The following is a 25,215-nucleotide window of genomic DNA, read 5'->3' on the forward strand; positions in this document are numbered from 1 at the left end:
TGGCTGAGTAAATTTTGCTCTGATTTATACATTCTTGCTTATATAGGAAATTATTTTTACACTCGTGGCCAGTATGCCTCTCAGCTGATGCTGATTGCTCAATACATCGTTCTAAAGACCTAAATTTACCTCTATCCCCACACAAATCTAATGTTCTTGCTGTTAATTACTATAATCATTGACATGAGAAGCGCTGACTCATAGTATTCAAGTTTCAGAGAGTGTTCAGCATATTAAGCAAATGCCATGTCAATTCAAGCCGCCTTCTCTCTCTTCTGTAACTTGCTTGGTTTGGAATCCTTGAAGTTTCCAAGAATTTACTTTGCACACTTAGTGACAAGATGAGACTGTGGTTAATATATGATAATTTAACTCTCCAGTTGAGGAACAAGTGCCTTTGATGTGATTTTTAGCCATACTCAAGTTTGAGAGAAAGCAGTAATTTGAGGTACAGTGTGACTGGAGCCATTCTGCTCCTTTAAAGCCATTAGAAGGATCCTTGCCGTGGCAGAACAGGGTCAGAGTGGACTTATCCACCTTGCAGACTGTGAATCTCAGTTTTATGTACATGGGTTTTATATGGTTTTGAGTGTCAGATCACATCTGGTATGGCAAATAACAAGATCAGGTTTGCACGGTGATCCTAGGCTGAGGGGAATTTTTCCACCTGCCCTTCCACTCCTATTGCTGGCCTGAATCTTGGTGTGGCTCCTCAGGACCTCACCTTTCAGCATGGGTGCTGGTTGCATTTCCTTACTCAATTAATGCAGTTTATCTGAGAATTAAAAACTAGGAAGGTGGCTGTGAAGGAGTTTGGGCCTTTGTATCTCATTTGCACTGGTATTGCCTTAAAATCCTTGATGACTGTAGATGCCTCTTGCTGACCTTCTCCCTCCACACCAAGTGACTGATTTCTCGCCAATGAGGTTGTTGGGTTTTAACTATTTAATGCTTTAATCCCTGTGTGCAGTAACTTGAGTAGCTGCTCATGGAATATCAAAAGATAGATACATTAGTATTTCTAGATAGTATCTGCAAGATTTAATAGTTCAAAGACTACTGCAAGAAGTCCATAATTAGAAAAGCAAGAGGGTGACTCCTTGATGTTGTTTTATGGGTCAGTGTCCCAGGAATGCAGTTCTTCTGGCAGATTCATTAGGCAGCTAGGGTACTGAGGGAAAATTAGGTCTTCTCACAGAAAAAGTCATGATAAAAAAGCCCAAGGCAATACCAACAATTTCACTCTAAACAAGCAGATGGTATCAGTGGGATTTCTCTTTCAAGAAAGATTGTTTTAAATGGCAGTATTTGTTCAACTATTTGCTTTATCTCTTCTAATTCATCATTTTGTCATTAGGACATTGTTATTTGCCAGAACCTTTCCCTTTATTGTCTGTTTCTATCCTTCAGATGTTTTATTTTTGAATATTTCCCCACAAAATTGCCAGTTATGCTTTTGTCTAGTGACATAAACAAACCTTACATCTAAAGTTTTACATCTAAATTATACTGTGCAAGCAATTTCAAAGAAGACAAAGATGTTTAAGTGCATTGCTCACCTGCTGGTTTTTGATATAGGCAACTTTAGTCCATAGTACACTAGGCAGTGCCCATGGCATAGACCTTTGACAACATTTTGCAGTAATTTCAGTTCCAAATTCTCAGTTCCAAATTTGTGTTCATCTTTCTTGCATATGTATTTCTGTTCAGGTCAGTGGATGAAGAATGCAATATTAGCTGTATGCATAGTGTATTTGCATGTTTAAGCAGCATCCTATATAGTTGTTTTTATTATCAAAGTTGGGAAAAACCACAGTTAAGTATGCTTTGTCTTAACAGTGGTAAATATTACTGAGTCATATGAGGACAGTCTGAAGTACTGGGAAATTTTATGAGGACCTTTGTTCGTGTTCCCATTTTCCTAATGAAAGAACCCTAAGTCAAGCTGGGAATGAGGAAATAAGAGAGTAACATTCCAAGATCAAATGGGGAGTAAACAGAGATGCTGTAAGTCAGTTAAATGAAAGACAAGAATCAGTCAATGGGTATCTGTTATGTTAGCTGCCTTCTCCATTGCTGACATTTCAGTGCTGTCTACAGATGTCAGATGCTAAAGCAATAGACCAGTTCACATACTGAAGATATAAAAAGATACCACACTCCCTGTGTGGATAAAATGCCTTAATTTTCACTAATGTTTCTAAATTGCAAGAGGAGAGCAGAAGCACTTGTTTTGCTTATGTGCTTTTTAATGTTGCATTCATGTCTTTACTTGTGCATACCTTTTATGCCCAGAGCTTGCGCCTAAAAGACAACTTCTTTAAAGACAAAAATAACACAGAATGGCACATTAGGTCTGGTCTTGTGCTTATTAGGCATTCTGAACTCCCACTTAAATAGGTGGGAGTTCTTATAGCTATAATAGAAATACAAAATTGTGAGCCAGAACTGCGCGTTTTATGCCTCGAATCAGTCTGCATCTGTAACAAAAGCAGTAATGCCAATGCTCTGCTAACAGCAGGAAAGCATCAGCTTGGAGAACTTTCTGTGGGTGGTTTGATACTGTTCTGAAATGACTTGGACATTTTCTGACTTCCCTGCTGAGGTCTGTAATTGTGAGGGTGAAAGAAGAGTTCCTAAAGTAATCAGCAATAAAAAAAGTGAAACAACAGCTTTGGACTGAACATTTTGGTTTTTCTGATGGTTTTTAAGTGGGTTTATTAAAGGCTTTTATTCTTTCTGTCACCCAGTCTCCCCCTAAATTAGACTGTTTCACAATTGCTTGAAAGTACAGAATAATATCTGCGAACAGCAGAAAATGACATGTATAAGTTTATTTGAGCTGCTTTTCAGAAGTATTAGTAAAACAAAAATTACGCTAGTATCATCAGCAATACTTTTAAGTAATGAGAGACATGCAGAAGATGAGGCTCAAAACATACTGCAGTGGCATCTAGTTTGAGAACACTATTTCAGATTGATGCTAAGAGACTTGCAAGAAGCATGTTTCAAAAGAAAAGGAAGAGGACGAGACTGAACTTCTTAGATACGTTATTTCAGACCTTCCAAAACATTTGAACAATTGCAGATTTCTCAAAAGTAGAGTTGGTAAATATTTGGAACTCTTTCTCTTCTCCATCTTGGATTATGTTACTGCCTTTGCAGCTGGATTTCCTGCCATTGTTGCTTTTCTGACTCGGATCTGAAATGAGTGGGTATAACTCTTCATAACTCATTGCTGACAAAACCCACTGGAGGTTACAGCTCAGAAGTTGGGCAAAACTTGGTCTTCCATGTTAAAGTAGTCAGGCTGACCACTTTCTAAACAAAATCATCATCTGTTGCTTATATGGAAGCAGGAGGAATAAGGGTTAAGTAGGCTATACAGAGAAATAATTTATCTAAAGAGAAGAAGGTCCAATTCCCATTTCTTTTCTTGTGCAGATCTTATTATGGTACAGTATTGTTGATAAAGCTTGTATGACAGCTTTAAATCCTCAGGACTCCATTTTACTTTAGGCTTCTACTGAAATTCTGTAAAAATGTTTTCAGTCTTCCCATTAAATATGGCCCTGAAGTTCCTTTACCTGCTCCATTGTATATACCAGTTAATTGCTGCATTTGGAAACACAGCACACCACTTGTTTTTCATCCATATATTTAGAAATAATAATTCCATTCATCTGCAGGGCTTTTTTGGTTGTGAGTTGCACTTTGTTGAAATAAAATTACACCTTGAGATTTTATAGTTTAATAATTTTTCTTTTAAGATAAAACTGCATGTTGCAGTCATTTGGCTGAAGCCAGTTAAAAAACAAACCCAAATGATTTGTCTATGGCTGAATCATTCAGGCCCGTGTAAGCTGTAATTTAAAGCTGAGGTTTTTATGTAAGTGCTACTGTATGAATGAGGGGTTTTCAGTTATGTTCACTGATACAGAGCAGAGCTATTCATAAAACACTGCATGAGTTTTATTAACTTACTTTGCTAGTTATCTGGATTTATAAAATGTTAGTATGTTCAGAAAGCTTTACAGTTTCTGGTAAGCTCTTGAAGAGCTCTCACTGTCCATGGTAACAAACAAGCACAGGAATGTATGTGCTATTCTGTCTGTTTGTATGGGTGAGATTTGGTAATTGAGAAATACCATTAATATGGAAACTGGGTGGGAATTTTTCATTAGAATGAGTTGTTCTGCTTTGCTTGCATCTATTGCTCCTTTGGAGAAGGAAGAATGGTGTCATGACAGCAGAAGGTAGATGAATAAAGCACTGGTAGCTGAAGCAGGAAATGAGAATTCCTTTTAAACTCCAGAAATGGATGTGTGCAATCTTCCTTTTTTTTTTTCTTCTCTTTTCTTGTGGTGACAGTAAATTTCTAAGCAAGCTTCTGGTGGCGTCAGCAGCTTTTTGCGATGAATAGAGCTGCCCTTTGCTGTCTAGCCTCCTTTTATTATTTAACAGTTATGTTACTGACAGTATCTCATTTTGCACAACCTTATGTAAGTCAAAGAGGTGTAATCTACTTCATAACTGTGCTTTAAAGTAATTCATTTTAACGTAGAAAATTAAGATACTTAAAAGAGACCGAATTGCCATTTTTAGACTTTTAAGAGGTAAATACATAATTCTCTAGCACTTAATTAAGATATTGAGATTTGTGGGGTTTTTTTATTTTCTCAAGCTGTTTGTTTCCTCTTGTAATTAGTAGTGGGAGTGGTAAGGTCCTAAAGCAGCTTTTGTTCCTGTCTGTCCTTTGTCAGCTTTATCAAGAATGTCTGAACTTGAAATATATTTCTTTTTTTAGCCAATAGAAAATTGGTTGTAATTGTTCTGTGTTCTCTTCCCCAAAAGCAAAACAGGAAACTTTCTCATCCTTTTATTGTTTTCATGAGTAAGGGGTTTTGTAAGCTAAAAAATGAACTGCAGCTGTGTGGGGTTTAGTCCAAAGTCTGAACATGTGAATGGGCAGGCTCCTGTCAGTGTGCTGAAGTCAGCAAGTCTGTGGTCCTGTAGTTCCTGTGGGTCTTAAGCCTGTGACAAGCACTTTTAGTTTTACGCATATATACGTATGTTTGAAGAAGACAGGCTTTGTCTCCCTGAGTAAGGCCATATTCCACATGCTTACGTCCTTACAGAAAATGAAGTTATGAGCAATCGGTGAAATGGCGCTGCCATGCTTCACACAGACTTTGACATAAGCGCCATTAATTATAGTGAGACTTCTTGAGAAATAAGAAATTAAACTGTCTGCTAATATTCATCTCTATTTGTTATCATTGCCTATTGCTCAAATATTTAATTTTTTTTTGTTGTTGTCTGGCCCACAGCTTCTGCTGTTTCTTAAAGCCTTTACTGAGACGGAACAGACAAAGCTAGCAATGCTTTCTGGCATCCTGTTAGCCAACGGGACTCTTCCTGCTACAATTTTAACAAGCCTCTTCACTGACAATATAGTCAAAGAAGGTAATTTTCTATATGATCTTTTTTCCTCCATTGGCTTTAATACGGGAAGAATTTTATTGCAACATGCTTTGTATGTTGAAAGGCTGTAACTATACAATGGAAATGGGTATTTTAAAGCAGAAGTGTATACAGACAGCAACAGCCAACATACTTCGTGAAATCTAATGTGAGGGTAGTCAAACATAGGAAAAGAGCAACAAAAAGTACAAATAGACCCCAAAGGATTGATGTTTTCTGTAAGTTACACGTGTGTGAAAAAATGTAGAATATATGTATTATTGTGATACTATAAAGTGTAAAGTGTAGCGTCTATTCCTGAGATACATCTACTAGCATTTTTTCAAGTATTGCCAGTATCTTGTGCATGTGAGCGTGAAGTGGAACAGAGAACATGTGCAGGCCACGTGGGTATTGCAGAAGGAAAAAAATAAAATTAAACCCCTTATTTGGCCTTCAAACCAGTAGTGATCACTGATTGATGCACTTTCTCATGGACTTGTATTTGCCATATGATAAGTATCTATTCTTTCAATCTTAGAATCACAGAATGGTTTGGGTTGGAAAGGACCTTAAGGTCATCTAGTTCCAACCCACCTGCCATGGTCAGAGACACCTCCTGCTAAACCAGGTTGCTCAAAGTCTTAGGGTACAATGACTTTTTGAAATTACTTTTTTTTTTTCTCTTGTTTTTTTTGTTTTTTTTTTTTGTTTGTTTTTTGTTTGTTTGGTTGGTTTGGTTTGGTTTTTGTTGTGGGTTTTTTTTTGTTTTTTTGAGGGGTTTTATTTAGCTTTTTTTAGGAATCCACCTTGGGGTCCTGATTTCCCAAATACTTGCTCAACAGTGTGTTTCTCTGCAGTTACTGACTACCTGGAATATTTGCAGATGCAGTTGTTCAGTGTTGAACAGTTTTCATAAAAGCTATTTGGTTTTGTTAAAGAGCTGTATATTAGCTAAAATGTATTCTAACTTCATGTTCTCATTTTCAGCATGCTAACTATTACATTTGTTTTCTACATGCCGCAGGAAGAAAAGCCACAGCTGCAGCTTTGCTCTGTCATCACCACAGATTTTGGAATCAGAATTAAGCTAGGAGAAAATTCAAACAAAAGCACTAATCCATGTCTTAGGGTGATTGCCTCCAATATTTTTAAATCAAAGTCTGTTCCTAGTTATGGGAAGACAAGAGGCATCTGAAAACTCAAATTTTTAAAGCTGAAGTAATTTATTATATTTCAGACTTAACATTTTAGAAATACATTTTTTATGTACAAATCGTAGAACAAATTCAATTTGTGTTATGAATTTATGTTTCTAGAAGCCCTAAACTTTTGTCAGGAGCTTACATATACTTTTTGGTTCTTGGTTTATACATACTAAAAATGTACCTGTGTCTGCATGTGAGGAAAAGATTGTTCAATCAGCATTCTGGAATAGATCTTTTATTGAAGAATAATTAGAGATGCTAAGATAATTAGGAGGAAAAAAAAAACCAAAACAGTAAAAAGAGCAAAGTTTAAAACAGGTAGATAATACAAGAATAAACTTGATACTTTCTTTGATTTACAAAACAACAGTGCTGTCGCAAGTGAGGTTAAAATACATGAGGAAACAATTAGACGAGCTGAGTGAGTTGTTGATCAGCATGAGTATTGTGACATTGGCAAAGAACTGGCTGTTAGTGAGATAAGGGTAGATTATACAGACAGGGGATCTGTCAAATTTGAGGGCAAATACCTAATTCATTATAGGATTACCCTTTCTCAGTGTTGTCATTACTTCTGCTGTGATGAGAAAAAAAATGTCTTTTAGGGATGGCTGACATATTTCTAGCAGAGACAGAGAAGGGCCTGGGTAGTGGTGGAACCTCATCAGGGTTAGGTGTGCCCTTCATTGTCACCCATGCTGGAAAAACAATGTAAATGCAAAAAAACAGCTAACAGGTTTAATCAATAAAATAATGGCTGAAGTGACTTTCTACAAATGGAAGAAAAACAGTAAAAGGGATGAGCTGTGTAAAGGAAGAAGCAGCGGCAGCACATGAATAGAGTACAGAAATGGCCAATGTAAATTTGGGATGTACATTAGAAATTAAGTTTGAAAACACGTGGATAGTGTAGCCCTGGAACAACTTCCTTCTAACATTGGTACTGGCATAATACTTGGTTTATTTTAAGCCAAAACTAGAAAAAGGTGTTAGGACATGGGTACTGGGACGATGCTTGGTGACAATACTTTTGGTATTGAGCACATAGGCACATTTTGGATATGCTGCACTGTGTTTGCAGATTCAGAAATTACAGGTGGAATTTACGCCTAGGTCCTTGTTCGTTGACCAGGCTTTGTGAGTCTTGACTAGTCAGCCTACTATACTTAAGATTGCTACATTATGCTGGTTTCATTTGGAGCCTGCTGTACAACATGTAAAACAAATCCAAAGTAGTTGTTGTACGCAGTTGTTGTAGGCCTTTCTTGTCATGGCATTGTGCATCCATGGTTCTGTGTATCACTTCCTAAGGGTCATGCCTTGCAACTAAGCTCTTGAAATAAGGTCGTAACAGTGCTATTGAAGTTTACATTGCTATGGGAATAATCTCTTATGTTCTTGTTTGATGACTCATTTAGTCAATGTATCCTATAAATAAAAAGAACGGGTATCTATCTATAAAGTGCTAAGAACAATGAAGCAATTTCCTACCAGTAGGTCCCATCTAGCTCTCAGAGATTCAGGACTGTTTGGAGGTGAAACAGACAATTATGACCACTGGTTGTAGCATAGTATAAAATTATCATTATCACCAGCCTGAACAGCACAGTAAATGCTGTGAGTGTAGTATGGAGAAGCATAACTGGCCTTCAGGAAACCTTCCACAAGGATAAGCTGGCTCTCCATCCCTGAGACCTTTCAGCTTCCTTCAGCTCCTTGCACTTGCTGCTCACAGCCAAGAAGCCGGAGCAGAGCCATTGGTGGTGCTGCTCTAGAAAATAGGAGAAGGGAAAAAGGGGGTGTGGGGCTAATGGTTTGTTAGTTCCCCTGGGAAACCCAAAGCTAACAGAGGTAGAGTTCATTTGATTTAATGCTCAAAATACCAAGTTGTGCCTTGGGAAAGGAATTTTTCCACTTAAAATCGTATTTGTGCCTCGCCCAACCAGCTACTATATGCCTTCTACAAGGATGCAGTACAATCAGTTACCTCGAAGTTGCAAAGCTATTTAACCCTATTCCAGGACTTGCTAAAAAGTCCTTTAAAGATACAGGGGTTTAGTTCTTATTCCTGACTATCCTTTATTATTTTGTGCCTTCATTTAGTAACTGATTTAGTGCGTATTTTTCCTTTTGCATTGGACTTTATCTGTAAATTGAGGAGGTAGGAAAAATAATTGCAAAGTAGATCTTTGAAAAATTGACTGGAGATGGGTGCTTCAGAAAGAAAAGATTTTCAAGCAATCTAGCATATGTCAGGAAATTAATACGTCATTAAAGAAAAAAATGAGCATTTCAGCTCTATTGTCATAAAGAAGTATTTTCATTCTACATTCTCATAACCACTTTCTAACCTTGTAATTCTTGCAGCTATCTCTAAATCGTGTTGAAAATTGCTGAAACATGTTTTGTGTTTTTCCTTGAACAGGGATTGCAGCCTCTTTTGCTGTAAAGCTTTTTAAAGCATGGATGGCAGAGAAAGATGCCAATTCTGTTACCTCTGCTTTAAGAAAAGCCAACCTCGATAAAAGATTGCTAGTAAGTACAATATATTTTCAATAATCCTTTTTTTCTCCTTGGGAAAGAGAAGGAAATACAATGCAGATGGGAGTTTGCAGTAAGCATGTTAACTCCCCCTCAGACTCGTAATTTTTTAAATATTTTGAATCATGGCAATATTGTTACGGCTGTAGCATTGATACAGGTTCAGAAATATTAAATATCACATGATTTTACATTCTGTCTGTTTTTCCTGTAGTCAAATGCCATCTGAAATACTGTGTATATGGGGCTTGGGAATTAAATGAGTTTTTTTCTAAGCACTGCTAATAAAACACACGCCACCAGCAACTGTGCATGAGGACTTGTATTTTGTTGAAATATGTTTTACTTTTGTAAATAACAAAGTATAAAGGGTTATAAATAAGTTTCCAAAGTGACAGTGTTAAAATAGTATAGTGAAAGCAGCCATCTGGGTAGCATAAATGGTCCTCCAGTGATCACAGGAGATCTAGCAGGAGCAGTGCAGGAAGGCTTTCAGCTTTTGGACTCAAAACCTGTGTTCTGAGTTTGTAGCAATGCCCTGAGGTATTTAGAGTATATATGAATATTCATCAGTCATGTGCCTTTCTCTCCCTGTGTCTTTCTGAAGATGAGTCTTTTTTTTTCTCTAGTCCTCAAAAAAGATTGCTGCTGTGGTAATCCAATCAGTGCACTGCATCCTGTGTAAGCACTGCCTGGAGAATTTCAGCAGTATTTCCTGTTTCTACCTCAATAATTTATGACTAGGCAAGAATCTTTCACAAGTGAAGCAGCCTCGCACACTCCTTCATCTCTTCAAATTGTATTTGATTTTAAGAGTCCAAGTCATAAATAATTTGCCGTAAAGCTGGGAAATGGGCTAATTACACTGTTTATTAGAGAGGGAGAGAAAAGCAAACTGCATCTTCTATTTTGAACTTGATTGACTTAAACTTTCAGCTGTTGGCTCTCATGCTGCTATATTAAACAATTATAAAGCATCAGATGATGTTGCCTAGCATAGATGCCTTCATGAAAGTTTCCTCTTAATCTCATTGTAAGTAAACAGATTAAGGGTCTTTAGCTTGTTTGTTTAAAAAAAAACCATAACTCTATCCCACAAATCATTGTTAGACACTAAGAACTGGATGGTAAGCAAATGCAATTGAATCCTTGCCAAGATGGGACATCTGCTGTAGCAGTTTTTAAGAGTAGTTTTATCTTTTCTAAGTAGCTGGACTTTCATAAATCATAGATTGACAGTGTCTTTGAATTAGCAATGCCTACAGGAGTTAATGGTATCACTACATAATGGATTTTGTGGTCTTTGTTAAATGATGCATTAGTGGTGATCATTGCTCAGCAGGGTAGCAACATCAGGCCAGAGTGCCTGAGCTACTTACCTGTGTGTAGCTAAGCGTATTTTTCCAATGAAGTGGATGCACTGGGAAGGCATGGTAAATGTTCTTCATGTATAATGGCTTTACCATGTATTTCTTTGTACTTTCCCTACAAAACTCTTGGAATCTGGCAGGAAAAGGTATAGTTTCTCTGAGGACCTTTTTCAGCAACATCATAAGTTCAGCACTTCATGCGGAATGGGTGTTAGCTTTTTTGCGTAACTGGCCATAGTTTTTTCCCTCCATTATAATGAAACACAACAATATGAATGAAGTGTTGACTTTTCCAGTGTTGAAGCACTGAATTTTTTTAAGTGTAGTACCAGGTGATTCTCACTGTTCGTTCTTAAAAAATGTTCCTTCAGTTCTGTCAAGAGTTGTCATTGCTTATTTATTTAACAGAAGGCATTCCTGTCTTCCTAGGAACTATTTCCAGCCAACCGGCAGAATGTGGACCATTTTGCCAAGTACTTCACTGAAGCAGGTCTAAAAGAGCTCTCAGATTTCCTTAGAGTTCAGCAGTCACTTGGGACTCGTAAAGAACTTCAAAAAGAGCTACAAGAACGTCTCTCTCAGGAATGCCCAATTAAAGAGGTAAAGAGTGGGGTTTTCCAGCTTTCTGTCTATATGATCATAGTCAAAACCTTAAATCAACACCAGGTAGAGAGGAACAGATATGAGCATCTCATAGATTTCCTCTGATTTTCTTTGAATTATTTTAATGTTTTCATCAGTTCACTCTGCTTATGATTAAAGCAACAAGACATCCTCTGGATTTACAAGTGCAGCTGACAATGGGTTTTTTGGTTCAGTTATGCTTGATGAGAATGTATTTCATTTAACTGCATTAACTGTTAGGTTGGAGGGGAGGGACAAAATTTATAGTCAAGTTAATAGTAATGTTGCTAAAAAAAGCATGCTAAATGCTTCCTTTTTCTTATTCTTGTTCCAATGTTGTTTCTTATTACTTCTATACCATAGTGTTATTTGTAAATGGCTGCAAATATTTGATAAGTCAGCATTGTTTCCGGTTGATCAGAAATGTTGTTTAAGACAGCAGTTTATTTCCTGCTCCAGATAGTGCTTTATGTAAAAGAGGAAATGAAAAGAAATGAGCTGCCAGAGCCAGCGGTGATAGGTCTCCTGTGGACCTGTGTCATGAATGCTGTGGAATGGAACAAGAAGGAAGAGCTGGTTGCAGAGCAAGCCCTCAAACATCTAAAGGTGCGTGTGTGAGTGAAGAGGGGAAGGGCTGCTATGAAGTAACAGAAAGCATTCCACTGCTGCCAAGTTTTTACCTGTTTAAATCCAGGAGATAGAGTGTTTTGAAGGCTGACACTGAGCACACCAAGTACTGTGTATAGTCCCTTCTCCTTTAGTCAAATGAATGCAAAATTGAGGTATTTGAGATTATTGAATGCCCCAGGGCATATAGCGCAGAGAGCCAGAGTAAACCAACGTGATCACAGCCTGAGCACATCTGTGTTGTGCTTTCTTGGTATGTCAGATCCTGAGAAGCTACTTGCACTGGGGACAATGCTAAGCAAATGCTTAGACTCAGCCCTGCTCAAACCTTACTAAGGTAAGGCTGCAGGAACTGTCTTTGTAATGTCTTTGCCACAAGCAAGAAGTTTCGGGAGCATGGTGAGGTGGCACCTGTGCTTGTTTTGCACAGAGCTGGTTAGATCCAGGCAGGACTGCTGAGCTCAGAATCTGTGAAATTATTGTTGCCTATGTTGACTGTAGGAGCTGGATACTCAGCAACTTGTCAAATAATAAGCCAGGATCTGGCTTGAGAGCATGTGCACTGTATAGTGTAGTTACCTTCTGATCCAGGTAATGACCTTGTGGAAGAGAGAACTGAATACATAGAAAGACAGGCTGTAGTTTGCTGAGATGACAGACTGCAGTATCAGAGTTGGATCTTGGTGCAGAAACTCTAATGACATGGAAGTGGGTAAAAAACCCACCATCCCAAACCTAAAAACAATGCAGAGGCATCAGTCATTGCTATGTATTCCTCATCTGAGTCGGAAGGAATTGACAAGTTGAACTGAGACAGTTGAACTGAGAACAGAGGGTTTTCAGCAGAATTACTCTTTTTAAGCTGCTGAATCATGACCAAGAGAATACTCCCTCATAGTCAGGGCTACAAAATATGCTGTACTTTATGGTTAAATGCATGTTAAGCTTGATCTGAATTCCTCTCTTCCTCATACCGGATGCCTCTCCTATACTTGGATTTCCCATGTCGGTTTATCTCCTACTACTGCTGTCCTTTCATCTGAATTTGGTTTTCCAGTCAATCACATGTAGTTGCTTGGGATCTTGTACAGTCTTTGATGATAAAATTGAATGCCTTGAAGTCTTTTCAAGTGACCCAAATAGCAGTAGAAAGAGGAGATAGTTTCCAGAAGGGGGGGAAGACATTGTTTTTCTTGTTCTTTTGATGTAAAAATTGATCATATCTTATTGAGTTGTAACAGAGTATCCATTGTGATTTATTGTCTAGTACTGCAGAGCAAATCAGCAAACACTTTTTGGAGTATTTGTGCATTGGGAAAAGAAACATAGCTGGCTCTGTACAAATATTGTTGACTGGATGACTAGTCCTGTGCATCTCACTGACCCAGTGTGTGTAGCTATGTACTTAGCTCCACTAAATGAAGTAAGGCATCTTGCCTATATCAGATAGGCATCCTTCCAGCTACAGCCACTTTCCAAAAACAGAGGATGAGTTTGTATCGGGTATTTTTTATTTGCACTTAGAGGAAAGATTTTAACAGAAGCAGTAGAAATAGAATTTTAGGCTTTGCTAGTTGGTGTTTTACATTTCAGTGCTCAGAAGTGAACAGCATTTCTTTCACATCCTTCTGCAGTGTCCTGGGTTCAGCAGTAGCAGTTATTTTTCTCCTTCTTAGTAGCTGGTGCAAAGCTGTGTTTTGACCTTTGGCCTGGGGATCAGCACTGATAACACTGACGTTTTTAGTTACTGCTCAAATGTTTTAGTCTGACCAAGGACTTTCTGAGCCTCATGCTCTGCCAGGGAGGAGGGGAGGCCGGGAGGAAGCAGAGACAGGACACCTGACCCAAACTATCCAAAGAGGTATTCCATACCACAGCACGTCATGCCCAGGATGTAACGGGGAGTTTACCCGGAAGGGCTGGGACTGCAGGGTTGGACGAGGTATCAGTCAGGTTATTGGTCGGCTGGTGCTGTGGTACTGTATTCTCTTCCCTTGTTATTTCCTTTATCATTATTATCATTGGTGGTAGCAGCAGTGATTCGTGTTATACCTTAGTTACTAAACCATTCTTATGTCAACCCATGGGAGTTGCATTCTTTTCTATTCTCCTCTCCGTCCTTCGAGGGGTAGAGGTAGGGAAAGAAGCGGGGGAGTGAGTGGACGAGCTGTGTGGTTTATGGCTGACTTTGTTTAAACCACGACATGTGGATAGGTGGAGACAGATCTTAGATTCCTCAGTTTGAGCTCTCGGCTGATCCAGTGTGTGAGCCAACTTCAGAAGTCAGTTTAACACTGTTAATGTGACACAGAGCTTAGTTCCCATTTCTTTGTGTGTTGACATGCCCCAGAACAGTCATGGCATTGTTTCACCCTGGTGGCATGGATCAAGATGCATATAAATACACGGTTGACATGGGACATGCCAGGTGGTGGGATTTATTGTTGCGTGGCTGTACCTGGGAGATAACATTCACAAAGCAGTTTCCGAAGTTTTGACATCTGGATACCAGGCTCTTTAGTTTATTGGATTTCTTTTAATAAGCTGTATTCGAGACGCCCCTGAAAAGATGTATAAAGGCACAGAATCACACAATCAACTAGACTGGAAAAGACCTTTGTCTACCCCAAGACTGCCAAGTCCATCACTAAACCATGTCACTGAGGGCCTCATCTACATGGTTTCTGAACACTTCCAGGACAGTGATTCCACCACTTCCCTGGGCAGCCTGTTCCAGTGCCTGATCATCCTTGTGGTGAAGAAATTTTTCCTAATATCTGGTCTGTTACCTCATGTGCTATCACTTGTTACTTGGGAGAAGAGACCTCTTTGCTCCGTTTTCACTTCAGGCAGTTGAGAGCGGTAAGGTACTCCCCCGAGCCTTCTCTATTGACCTAGTTAACAGGTCTTAACAAACCTTACTGAATGGGTGGCTTCCTAATGCAGGTGGTGAGCAGCCATGAACCGGCATACCCAGTGCAGTAAATGTGATGTGTGCCATTCATATGGCAGGGCTGGCGAGAGCTGAACTCCAGAGGAAATGGGGCAAGCTGTTAAACCCTGAATCTTACAGGGTAAGCTCCTCATTGTCCCAGTAACCTCACTGTGACACTGGGGCTTAGCCCTTAGGCCACCTCCAGAGCAGAGAAGGGATATTCCCTGTGGGTGCGGAGAATCCTCCAGACAATTTGCACTGCAAGCCAGGCTGTGGTGTGAACTTCATGACCCTGCAGCTGCTGACCTGCTGTTACCTAACCTGGGGCAATGGAAAGGGATGCCATTTAGTTCAGCCAGCAGTGGGAGAAAGCTAATTTTATGGTTCCTTAGTCAGTTAAACACTTGTGAAACTTAAAGTTGTAAGTCTGTACCAGTTGTGGAGTGAGAGGAATGTGAAGGGAGTCAGTTGGATGTGGCAAAATGAAGGTATCTTACTTCTAATTCGAAAATACAGGATTTTTATTATTAATTCCTTAACACTTATAGACAGCAGCACTTCACAAACCTGTGGACAGAGAGGGTTCTGCTGAGGCTATTAAACAAACAAACTGCAGCGTGTATTGCCCTGCCTCCCTCATGCTTGCCTAGATGCCAGCTGGAGGCTCCAAGGGCAAAAATGGGAAAAAGAGGGAGTCCTGCTGCCCAAAGCCTGCACGAGTTTTGCATTGCTTTTACTGAAACAGTAATGTTGTTTCTAAAGATGTGGCTATTCCTGCCAGATGTGGAAAACTCATCTGTGGTGTTAGCTACATCTAGTCATTTCTCATAGTTACTTTGTAAGGGAGTTTCTTCCAAAAGTACTAATATTATTCACTTACCTAGCTGCTCTTGTTACAGTTGCAGTGTGATTCCTTGATCTCTCTGTCATAAAATTAATAGCTGATAGTTATTTTGTAAAAGACATTCTAGACCAACCTTTCAAATTTCAGTTGATTTTCAGATTTTTTAATATTTTTTTCCATGGATCATGTTTAGTAAAACTCTTGGGATTTGGCCTCTTGTAGAGAAGTCCTGAAGTGTATGTACTTTTGAATGTGTCCATCAGTGCTGCGGCGGCGAGTGGTTTGTTACCACCACATCCATCTGCAGCCCTGGTCACACAGGCCAGAAAAACGTCAAATTGAGAATGTTACTACAAACCATAGAATCATAGAATGGTTAGGGTTGGAAAGGACCTTAAAATCATCTAGTTCCAGCCCTGTGCCATAAGCAGGGGCGCCTTACCCTAGACCTGTCCAACCTGGCCTTGAAAAAAGGCTGAGCTGCTCAGTGCAACAACAATTTAAATACTAACCTTAATATGTGTTTTAGCCGGGGGCTCTGCAGACCAAAGGTGATTTGTCTTGCCTTTAGTTCTGAAAAATGCTTCTAATATTACTTTAAATTTAAGACTGCAGTCTTAGCTGGACTCATCACAGGCTAAGAGGAAAGGAAATTACGGAGATATGGATAGAAATATTGCCATTTTTAAGGAAAGAGTGAACAAGATATGGTCCTTTAATGTAATTTTTATTTTTAAGAGCTGAAATAAGAGGGGGGAAAATTGCATAACAAGGAAGTTTTGGTTTATCTTTTATCTTAATAAACTCCGGGAAAAGACAGTGACATGTCCTGCTACTGTCTTGTCAGAATAACATTAACTGTTAATACTGCTAATGTTAACATGTGAAAATGTTTATCAAAGCAAAGATCATCATGATACCCTGGTGGTGGTAATGAGAAAAAAGTCATGACACTTGTTCACAGTTAATCTGGACTAATTTAATTTAAGTCAATTTCCTGGGACTTCTGAAATGCTTGTGAAACGAGAGATTTATATTTTCATGCACTTCATCCTTGGATGTCTTACATTATGAACATCAATAAGTATCACTCTTGGATCAGCAGCATGCTACCTTGTGAAATGTACAAACAGCAGTACTCCAAAAGGTGGACTTTATAAGTTAGTTTTACAAAATTCAGTATCTGTAAGTGGTGCTGAATTTTAGCCTACAGCATGCACATCTTAAAAAAGCTCAGGGATATTTATGTATATGCGTTGTGTGCATTTAAGTAAATGCAATTGGCAAGTAAACCTAGGGATTTGGGAATTAAATTAATGCAAATTTTTAATATATGCATCAGTTTATTTCCTTTTTCATTATACTAACGTGCATTTTGTCTTTTACCTTCTTTTCCTTTTAGCAATATGCCCCTCTGCTTGCTGTGTTCAGCACTCAAGGCCAGTCAGAACTGATTCTTCTCCAGAAGGTGCAAGAGTACTGTTACGACAACATCCACTTCATGAAAGCCTTTCAGAAGATCGTGGTACTCTTCTATAAAGGTAAAAGTCTATATCCCCTGTTGTATACTGTGCGTAGATTCTCTATGCCAACCACTCACCTATGACATTATAGGCAACTGGCATTCTCTGGGTATTGCATATGAGAAGGTTGTGTTGGAGCTGAACTCTGGAATAACCTTATGCTTTGATAGTTCAAACCAGTGTGTGGCAGCAGGAAGAGCGAAACAAGCCCTTCTCTCTTTGTTGCACTTATCCCATAGTCAAGAAGCGTAAGCAGGATCCACACTGTGCAGTCTGTTGCAGTGCAGCTTAATCCTTGTAGACAAACAGTTCTAAGAAGACATTTCTATAAATTCCTGGCAGATTTAGAAGTAGATTACAGCTTTGCTTTAAGAAACCTGGAAAGTGCAAACCCTTTTGGCAGGAAGATTTTACGGTTTGGGGTGGTGGGTTGTTTTTTTGTTTGGTTGTTGTTTTATTGGGGTTTTTTGTTCCTCCCTCCCTGCCAGAATAAAGCTTTCCTTATTCTTCTTTCCCCTTTCCTTTCCTTACCCATTCCTTGCAGGTGCTGTAGTTTGACAGATTTAATTTTTATTGTGAAGTTGACTTCTTCACAAGTTTATTCTGATCGGGTTGTCATAGAGACTAATGGTCTTGCAGTGCATGTGACGTGTGCCAGTTTGTTCTGACATCCCTGCTATAAATAGTTGAAGGAGAAAAATCAGTAGGAGCAGAAACCCGATACTGATCTTTGTTCACCCTGTTGTGTCCAGGTACATGTTCAAGCCAAACAAGTTCAGACTGTTGAAATAATTTCATGGTTTCAGAGGGAAGTGAATTATGTGGGTTTATTTCCATCCTTGTGTCGATATAGCATAGCTTCAGTGATCAAATGAAAAAGCAATACACTTTGTCCCACTGCCGTCAAATTCTACAATTTATAAACACTGCTAATGACTGAGGACAAACTTGAAACTGAAAACTGCAGCAAGCATTTTATTCAGTTTTCTTTGGATAAGAAAATTCACTGTGGACATAGTGAATGAGCACTGTAATTGCTGGGCACTCAAACCAGAAGTGATGGTTAAACCAGGAATAGTCTTGTGTACAATAGTCTTGTGTAGGATTCTCATCAAAATTTTGGTAAATTCATTACTGCCTGAGGCTGCAGGGGTAACCCTGACATTCCAAAGTATTTTAAAAGAGAATAAATCACTAAAATGTAAGTTTAACTTACCATGCTCCAAGAACACAGTTCCCATGTACTCCACTTCCCCCATGCACTCTTGCTCTGACTCTGGAAATGTACTCAGTCAAGCTTCTTAGGGTGAGAAGGCTTTAGCCTCAGCACTACAGGTGCCACAATATTGTTTAGGATTTGCATGATATCTAGAAGAGTGTTTGGAGCTACTGTATGGCCTGTGGGTGGAAGCTGTGAATTTAGCATGTCCAGCATGTGCAATACTTGCTGTCCCCCTATTCCTGCCGGGAATATCTTGGGCAGGCGTGCCAGAGCACCTGCCTCTGCCATCTAATGCAGTCATGCAGTGGCACAGCTGCCATCCCTTCTTGGCCATGCTTAGGCTGAAGCTGGATTGGCAGACCTGCTGCTGCCTGTTTGGCAACTGCTTGCCTGGCTTTACAGCCACTAGCTGTAGGTCCCTTCTGAGCTCTGGACACAGTAAAGAAGTTGTCAGCTCTGTCTGCCTAAGGCAGCTGTAGGTTTAAACAGTGTCCATTAAGTGGGGACATATTATGGCATTAACCAGGAAAGATTCTGGGAGAACCAGTCGTCCACTTCCTGTTTCTCCCACATTATGTTATCGAATTTTAATAGCTCATGGCTTTGGCTTGTCCAGAGCCATGCTGCCTGCCTCCTCTTTGTTTCAGTACTGGTAGATCTCCGCCTCTCCTTCTCCCCAGTTTATATGTATCCACTTGAAACAAGCCATAAAGTCTTTAGAGAGACACACTTCATTGTAGATAAGTTGCTGATAACAGCTTATCTTCTGTTTCATAACAGTCAAGGAAAACAGCCCCCAAACAGTTGTTTGGCTGTGTCAGTGGTGAGGGAATAGCAGACGCATGTGTTTCCCATTCTGTTGTGCTTCAAGTGTAACCTGCACAGGATCTGGAAAGGTTTCAGGGTACCTGATGTACTTTTGTGAGAAATAAAGGCATCTGAAGTATCAGTGGATGGGCAGACAGAAATGTAGCTATCTACCGGCATGAATATGGTCAGTTTATTGCTTATTACTCATTATGAGGGAGTGCTTCCTGGGCATGAAGATAGTCATCAATGATGATAGGCACCAAATGCCACTCATGCTTTGACATATCTAATTTTATGACTACTCTCATCAGCATGTCCAACATCTTGCATTTAAATCTTTCCCATGCTCCCACCATAAAATAGCCCTTACTTCTCTGGGAATTACCTGAAAATAGCTAAACATACTAACAGAAATGATAGGGCTTATTAGCACCTGGAAGGTCTTTGAAAGCCTGTGTTGTTGTTCTGGGGTTTTTTTTGTCTCTAAACAAGGAGGAATATCCACTTTTCCCTCAATGAAAGCCCAAGCCCTGTTTTCCCTTATGTGGTAGCAGCTTCTCACCAGCTTGTAAATATTATTTGCAAAAGCAGTTCTCTAGTCAGCTAAAGCTCGTTGACATTATAATATTGTATTTTTGTGTTCCCAGTACAGTATAGAGGAAAATAAGCTGTCCAGTTCTTTACTGATCTCTGGCTATAATGTTGCTTCTTTGGTCATCACTTAAAGCCAGTGCAATTGTAAATCTGCCAGCTGCATTATAATCTAAAAGCCAGGTGCAGAATAAGAATTGCTGAATTCTCCTGAGTGACACCTAATATGTTTGCCAGCCTCCTTGCTAGTTATGCTTGTATTGTCAGATGTATGTTGGTTTTTAGTCCATTCCATGTTGCAGTGTGTCCCTTAATGGTGGTAAAATAAGTGTTGCTGTTATTGGATTACATTTATCATATTCACATGCAGAATCACCTTTCTTTTAGTTTGTGTCCAACCTGGAGATTTCAAATGTGAAATCTTGACGCTGTTGAAATTAATAACTATTCCTTTCACGAGGAAGGAGCAAACACCCTTAGCAGGCACAAAGCCTCTGAGCACTTTTGCATTAGAATTCAACACAATGTTTACAAAATACCAAAGGTTAAAAAAAAATAAATAAGTAAAACCCAAGTACATGTGAAGTAGTTATCTGGGTTGCAGCAGCATAATTAGGCCTCAGAGATACTGTCCTGCAGTAGGGAGATGTTGTACCAAACGATGCAGACTGTCTTCTGAAACACTGCAGGAATCGTGCCCAAGAAGAGAGTCTTCACATTCCACTTGATACACAGGCTTTGGTTTTTGATGGAACACAGTTAAATATCTTCATTATTCAAGTACTTTCTTTTGGTACTGGATGCAGAAGTTTGCCAGAAAATAAAACAAAAACTGACCATAAAGACCATAGCTGCACTGTGGGTGACATTCCTTGCAATATAAGAGCCCTTGCCTTAAGGCTCTGCCCTCCCAACTGGATTAGCTGCAGTACAGCTGAATGCTGCAGATTGACTGTGTTGGCAGCTGACAGGGTGTGTTTTTCCCTCTCCTGCCCATGGCTATGCGGTTTGAGTTGAAAGCAGAAATTCATTCAAACTGGGTGATTTAGTACAAAGCTGAGACCTGAACTTCAAGGAAGTTTCCAGTTAACCCTGCAGTAAAGACTCTGGGCTCTGCAGTTTGTGCTCTTCAGCTTCTCCCTGTCGTGAGGCACCCTCCTGGGGCTCTGGCTGTGGGTGGTTTGAATGGCAGTTGGCTGCACCTGCAGGAAAACCAGCTCTCTGGGGCTGACATCACCTGGGGCTGCAGTGAGAATGATGTGCACACACCCACAGCCACAGCATTCAGCTGATAAAATACAGCTATAATGAACTTCAATGGGGACTAACTATATATATATACAAAATGAATCATTTCCTCCCTCCTCCCGTCCCCCTCAGTGTTCCCATTGCTTCAGAGCAACCTGAAGTTATGATTAACTGCACCCTGTCCTGCATGATTGTTTAATTGAGCATCTCTTTGCTGACAGGAGAGTATCATCTCTTATGAGCACTGGAGGCATGAATGTATTACAAATAATATTGCTCAGAAATGAGAGTTGCAGTTGTCCTTTTTGTAGCTGAATGCATTTTGTTCTCCATTAGCATAGGAGGCTTATTGCTATGGAGTTATGCAGGCAAATTTTTCATCCACCTGACTTGGGAATGGCTTAAGCTTCAGGGCACACAGTGAGATTGCATGCTGTTATTATCAGGTTTGGGTAGGGAGGGAAAAGTTCTCCTTTTCTCTTTGGCAACAAAACCCATTGAGATCCGCAGTCCACAATCAAAAACTGAACTGAAATCCTTGTACTCTTGGACTGAGGTATGAGCCTACCTGGAGGCAGTTCCTTGCACGCTATCGTAATATGGGCTGTAATGTAGCAATGGGCTTCTGCAGCTGCTTCTAAGCAGCAACTCTGTGTTCTTAAATACCCACAATGCCCAAGAGCCAGCTTGAGCTGGGGTTGCAGGGTTCCCCTGAAATCTCTCCTGATTTTTTTTACCTGTCTCTAAGGATCATAATATGTGTCACAACCTGAGTAATTCATAATGGTTGGACTTGATGTTCTTAAAGGTCTTTTCCAGCCTAGTTGATTCTATGATTCTGCAGATACATGTGCCTGAACTTCAGGGCTATGGTGAACATAAGCTTTTTACATGCAGGGATTAAACTACAATTTCATGAGCACCCATGTGAACTATTTTCAGGTTTGCTAAATGAAAATCCTGACTTGTCGAATGCTGTAATAATGCCTTTGAGCTGCGGCTAAAGACTACTGGCAAGTATTTAATGCAGTGTGTTTGAAACCTCTTTCTTAGCTCCAGTGTTTCTGTTGGAGAAAAAGTTCATTGTGGTGAGTTGTGATTTTAGGAAGATACGGCTTTATGTGCCACTTGTAGAATTCCAGAAGTGCAACTTTATATATACTGAAAAAAGCCTAAAGCCAGTGCAGTCCTGTCTTCTCTGCATTTTCAGCTTACTGATAGTTGCAGCAAACTGCAGAAGAGGTTTTATTTTGGAAAAGTGCCTTAGAGACAAGGTAATTTCCAGTCAAACACTTAAATTCCAGATTTTCAGGGAGACTTTCCATTACTGTTGAATGTCTTGGGATAGTTTTGATCAAGTTCAAACATATCCTTGGCTGCTTCCATGTGTTAGTTATTCCACAGCATATGTGAAATGTGTCTCCTCTGTCTCATTTGATCAGATGCTTTGGAGTTTTGGTGTAATTTATTTCCGTTTGCCTTCTTCCCTTCCCTGCCACAGCTGCTCTGACCTTTAGGCTGAAGCAGGAGGTGATGGTCAGGGTAGGCGCTTCTGCAAGTGAACACCCAGTGGGTGGTGGGGTGGCACCAAAGAGCTCAGGGAAGCAGTGAAGGACTCGACATCAGTGTGCTGATTTTGCAGAGCATGAGGGGTAGTTTGTTCAAAGACAAAAAGAAGATAAGATGTAGAATGCTGTCTTTAGTCTTTTTATAGAACAAATAGTTTCATTTTTTTAAATTTTATTTCATTTTTTGTTTATTCTTGCCTCTTGCATTACATGACTGCCAAAATGCCATTGTGGATCCCAGATTTTGCCTCCACAGCCATCAGTTACTGAGATATTTGGCTTGGCTGGATCACAGGAGCTTTGCTCCTGGGGCTAGAGGTCTGTTGCTAGACCTAAATTTGCATCTGTTAGAAACAGTAAAGTGTCCTTGCTGTTTATTAGGATTTATTTATTCTGAATCATACTCAGCCTCACATTCCCTCACTTGCAGCTATTTTGTTCTTGGTGCTTGACATAATAATGTCAGCTGTGCTGTCCATCTGAGCTGGTCCCTTAAAATGGGTGGTCTGAATAGTGACCTTAAAACTTATTAGCTAAAAACAATAGAAAACCTTTAGGGTAAAATGATTGCAAAAATCCCCTACTGGCTGATTTTACCTGTTCAATCAGGAGGTACCTGTCACTTCAGATTTCTGCAACTGTGCACAGTTCTGTGTTCCAGCACCCAGAAAAAAACATAGGATTTCTTATTGTAATAACTTCTAAGATGTGCAGACTGGTCTATTTATTTATTTTTTAATCCAGCCATCTCACATGGTGTATTTAAATCAGATGAATAGAAAACTCTCTTTTACAGAAGCATAATATTTTGTACTTTATTTCAACCCTAATATATTGCACATTTTATTACATCTGGAATCCCTTATATGTATCATATTCTGTAGTTGTACCCCAGTACAGTTCACACATAGTTTGTGCCACTGTGATCATACTAACTTCTGTTATGCTGCCTTTAAAATAAATCTTTCTTCTCTTGTGTTCAAAATCTTCTAACCTCTGAAAAATTACATTGCTTTTTACAAACACTGCTCTGTGTTTCAGCTGATGTCCTGAGTGAAGAAGCTATCCTCAAGTGGTATAAAGAAGCGCATGTTGCTAAAGGCAAAAGTGTTTTTCTTGACCAGATGAAGAAATTTGTGGAATGGCTGCAAAACGCTGAAGAAGGTACAGGTTCATTTAGAGAATGGTGGTAGTATGTTCACAAATTAAATGTATTTTTTCAGGTTTTGTTTGTACCAGGCCTATGAAGTATACAGACTTAGAATAGGAAACAGCAGGCACCAATGCTCCAAATTGTTTCCAATCATGCTTGAGCCTAACAACACTTGCTGATTTTTAATGTTTACGGTGACCTTGTGAAGTCCTTAAGTCATCTGATACCACTTGTCTGTAGATAAATTCTTGAAGATTTTGCTGGGAGGAGCACTGCACTGATGACAGCATAAAGCACCTTGATGTTAGCACATGTAACCAAACAGCTTTCTGCATCAGTGCCTCTTCTGCTATTATCATCTGTGCTGGCAGTGTGAACATATCATAAGCCTGTGCCACTGCAGTTGAAATTACTTTTAGCTGAATGGTCAGGCTGAGATTATGCAGGCTGCTTTTGGTGCTTCACAGTGGTTACTGGGGAGGGAGACTAGTTTCTTTAGTCTCTAACACTGCTTTTCTCATGTTCTGCATAGGAAAATACGTTGGTTTGTACTGAATAAGTAAGTTACCTTTTTTGCATGGAAAAGGAATTCCACATTAATTGGGAAGATCAATCTATGTGTAATAGATAAGGATATAATTAATTGTGTTCTTTGCAACTGTTTAATGTAATTAGTTTTAGAAACTAGGATTGAATATGTTGCAATGCCAAGGAGCAGATAAAATTTTGCAGCAATTCACATTTGCAGGTAGCAGTATGAAAATGGTATCTCCTTTCACACCTAAGACTTTGGACTACAAATTTTGGGCTAGTTGAGCATTTTTTCCCCCTTTTAGTTGTCTTCTTGTATGCCTTAATGCTGCTCTTTATTTTTATCCTTTCCTGCATGTCCCCTCTGCCAGATGTCCTGAATTACAAAGTCCAGTACAAATGAAGACAAAATGCTGCTGTGAGAACATGCAAACCATGTTTGCTCTGAGCAATCTGACCCAGCGTGTAGTATTTGTTTGCAGGAAGCCCCTTCCTGCCAGGTGAACACAGACAGAAGTACAATATGATGCAGAGTACCTTTACGTGACAAAACCACCATATATGTTCTGATTTCTAAATTCTATTCCTGTTTCTACCTCTAAATTACTTTTATGCTATAGAAATTATAAGTTTTGTTTGTACAGATTTCCTGCCTGCCGTAGCGTAACACCATATATGCCTTTCTAGATATGCTGTATGATGATGATTATTTGCGGAGCAAACAGTTTAAAGAGTGCTTCCTGGATGATAGCAATACAGCCTGCTCAGAGATTAGAAGAGCAAGAAAATAAGGCTGATCCCTTATTAAACTCAGCTCAGATATACATTGTATGACTGCAGATGAGGACCAGAATAATGCCAGCAATCTGGTTAAAATTTAGTGTTAGATCTATGAATGAAGAGGTGCACCATAGAGGGTTAGCAGAGTAGGTCTTGGTCTTCTGAAGCTGTGCATTT

The 25,215-nt window shown here is 39.5% G+C and overlaps 1 protein-coding gene across 3 annotated transcripts in view; it reads left to right on the forward strand.

Annotated features, from left to right (window-relative positions):
* The window catches only part of BZW2 (basic leucine zipper and W2 domains 2), a 58,741-nt gene that overhangs the window by 32,920 nt on the left and 606 nt on the right, over positions 1–25,215 (forward strand). For all 3 annotated transcript variants that reach the window (XM_065666257.1, XM_065666256.1, XM_065666258.1), the window contains 6 exons: positions 5,331–5,466; positions 9,097–9,206; positions 11,012–11,182; positions 11,666–11,812; positions 17,015–17,153; positions 23,616–23,738. In XM_065666257.1, coding sequence (XP_065522329.1) covers positions 5,331–5,466; positions 9,097–9,206; positions 11,012–11,182; positions 11,666–11,812; positions 17,015–17,153; positions 23,616–23,738 — 826 coding nt within the window. The remainder of the gene's footprint in view (positions 1–5,330; positions 5,467–9,096; positions 9,207–11,011; positions 11,183–11,665; positions 11,813–17,014; positions 17,154–23,615; positions 23,739–25,215) is intronic.

Source organism: Lathamus discolor, chromosome 2 (genome assembly GCF_037157495.1).
Source record: "Lathamus discolor isolate bLatDis1 chromosome 2, bLatDis1.hap1, whole genome shotgun sequence".
NCBI classification, from domain to species: domain Eukaryota; kingdom Metazoa; phylum Chordata; class Aves; order Psittaciformes; family Psittacidae; genus Lathamus; species Lathamus discolor.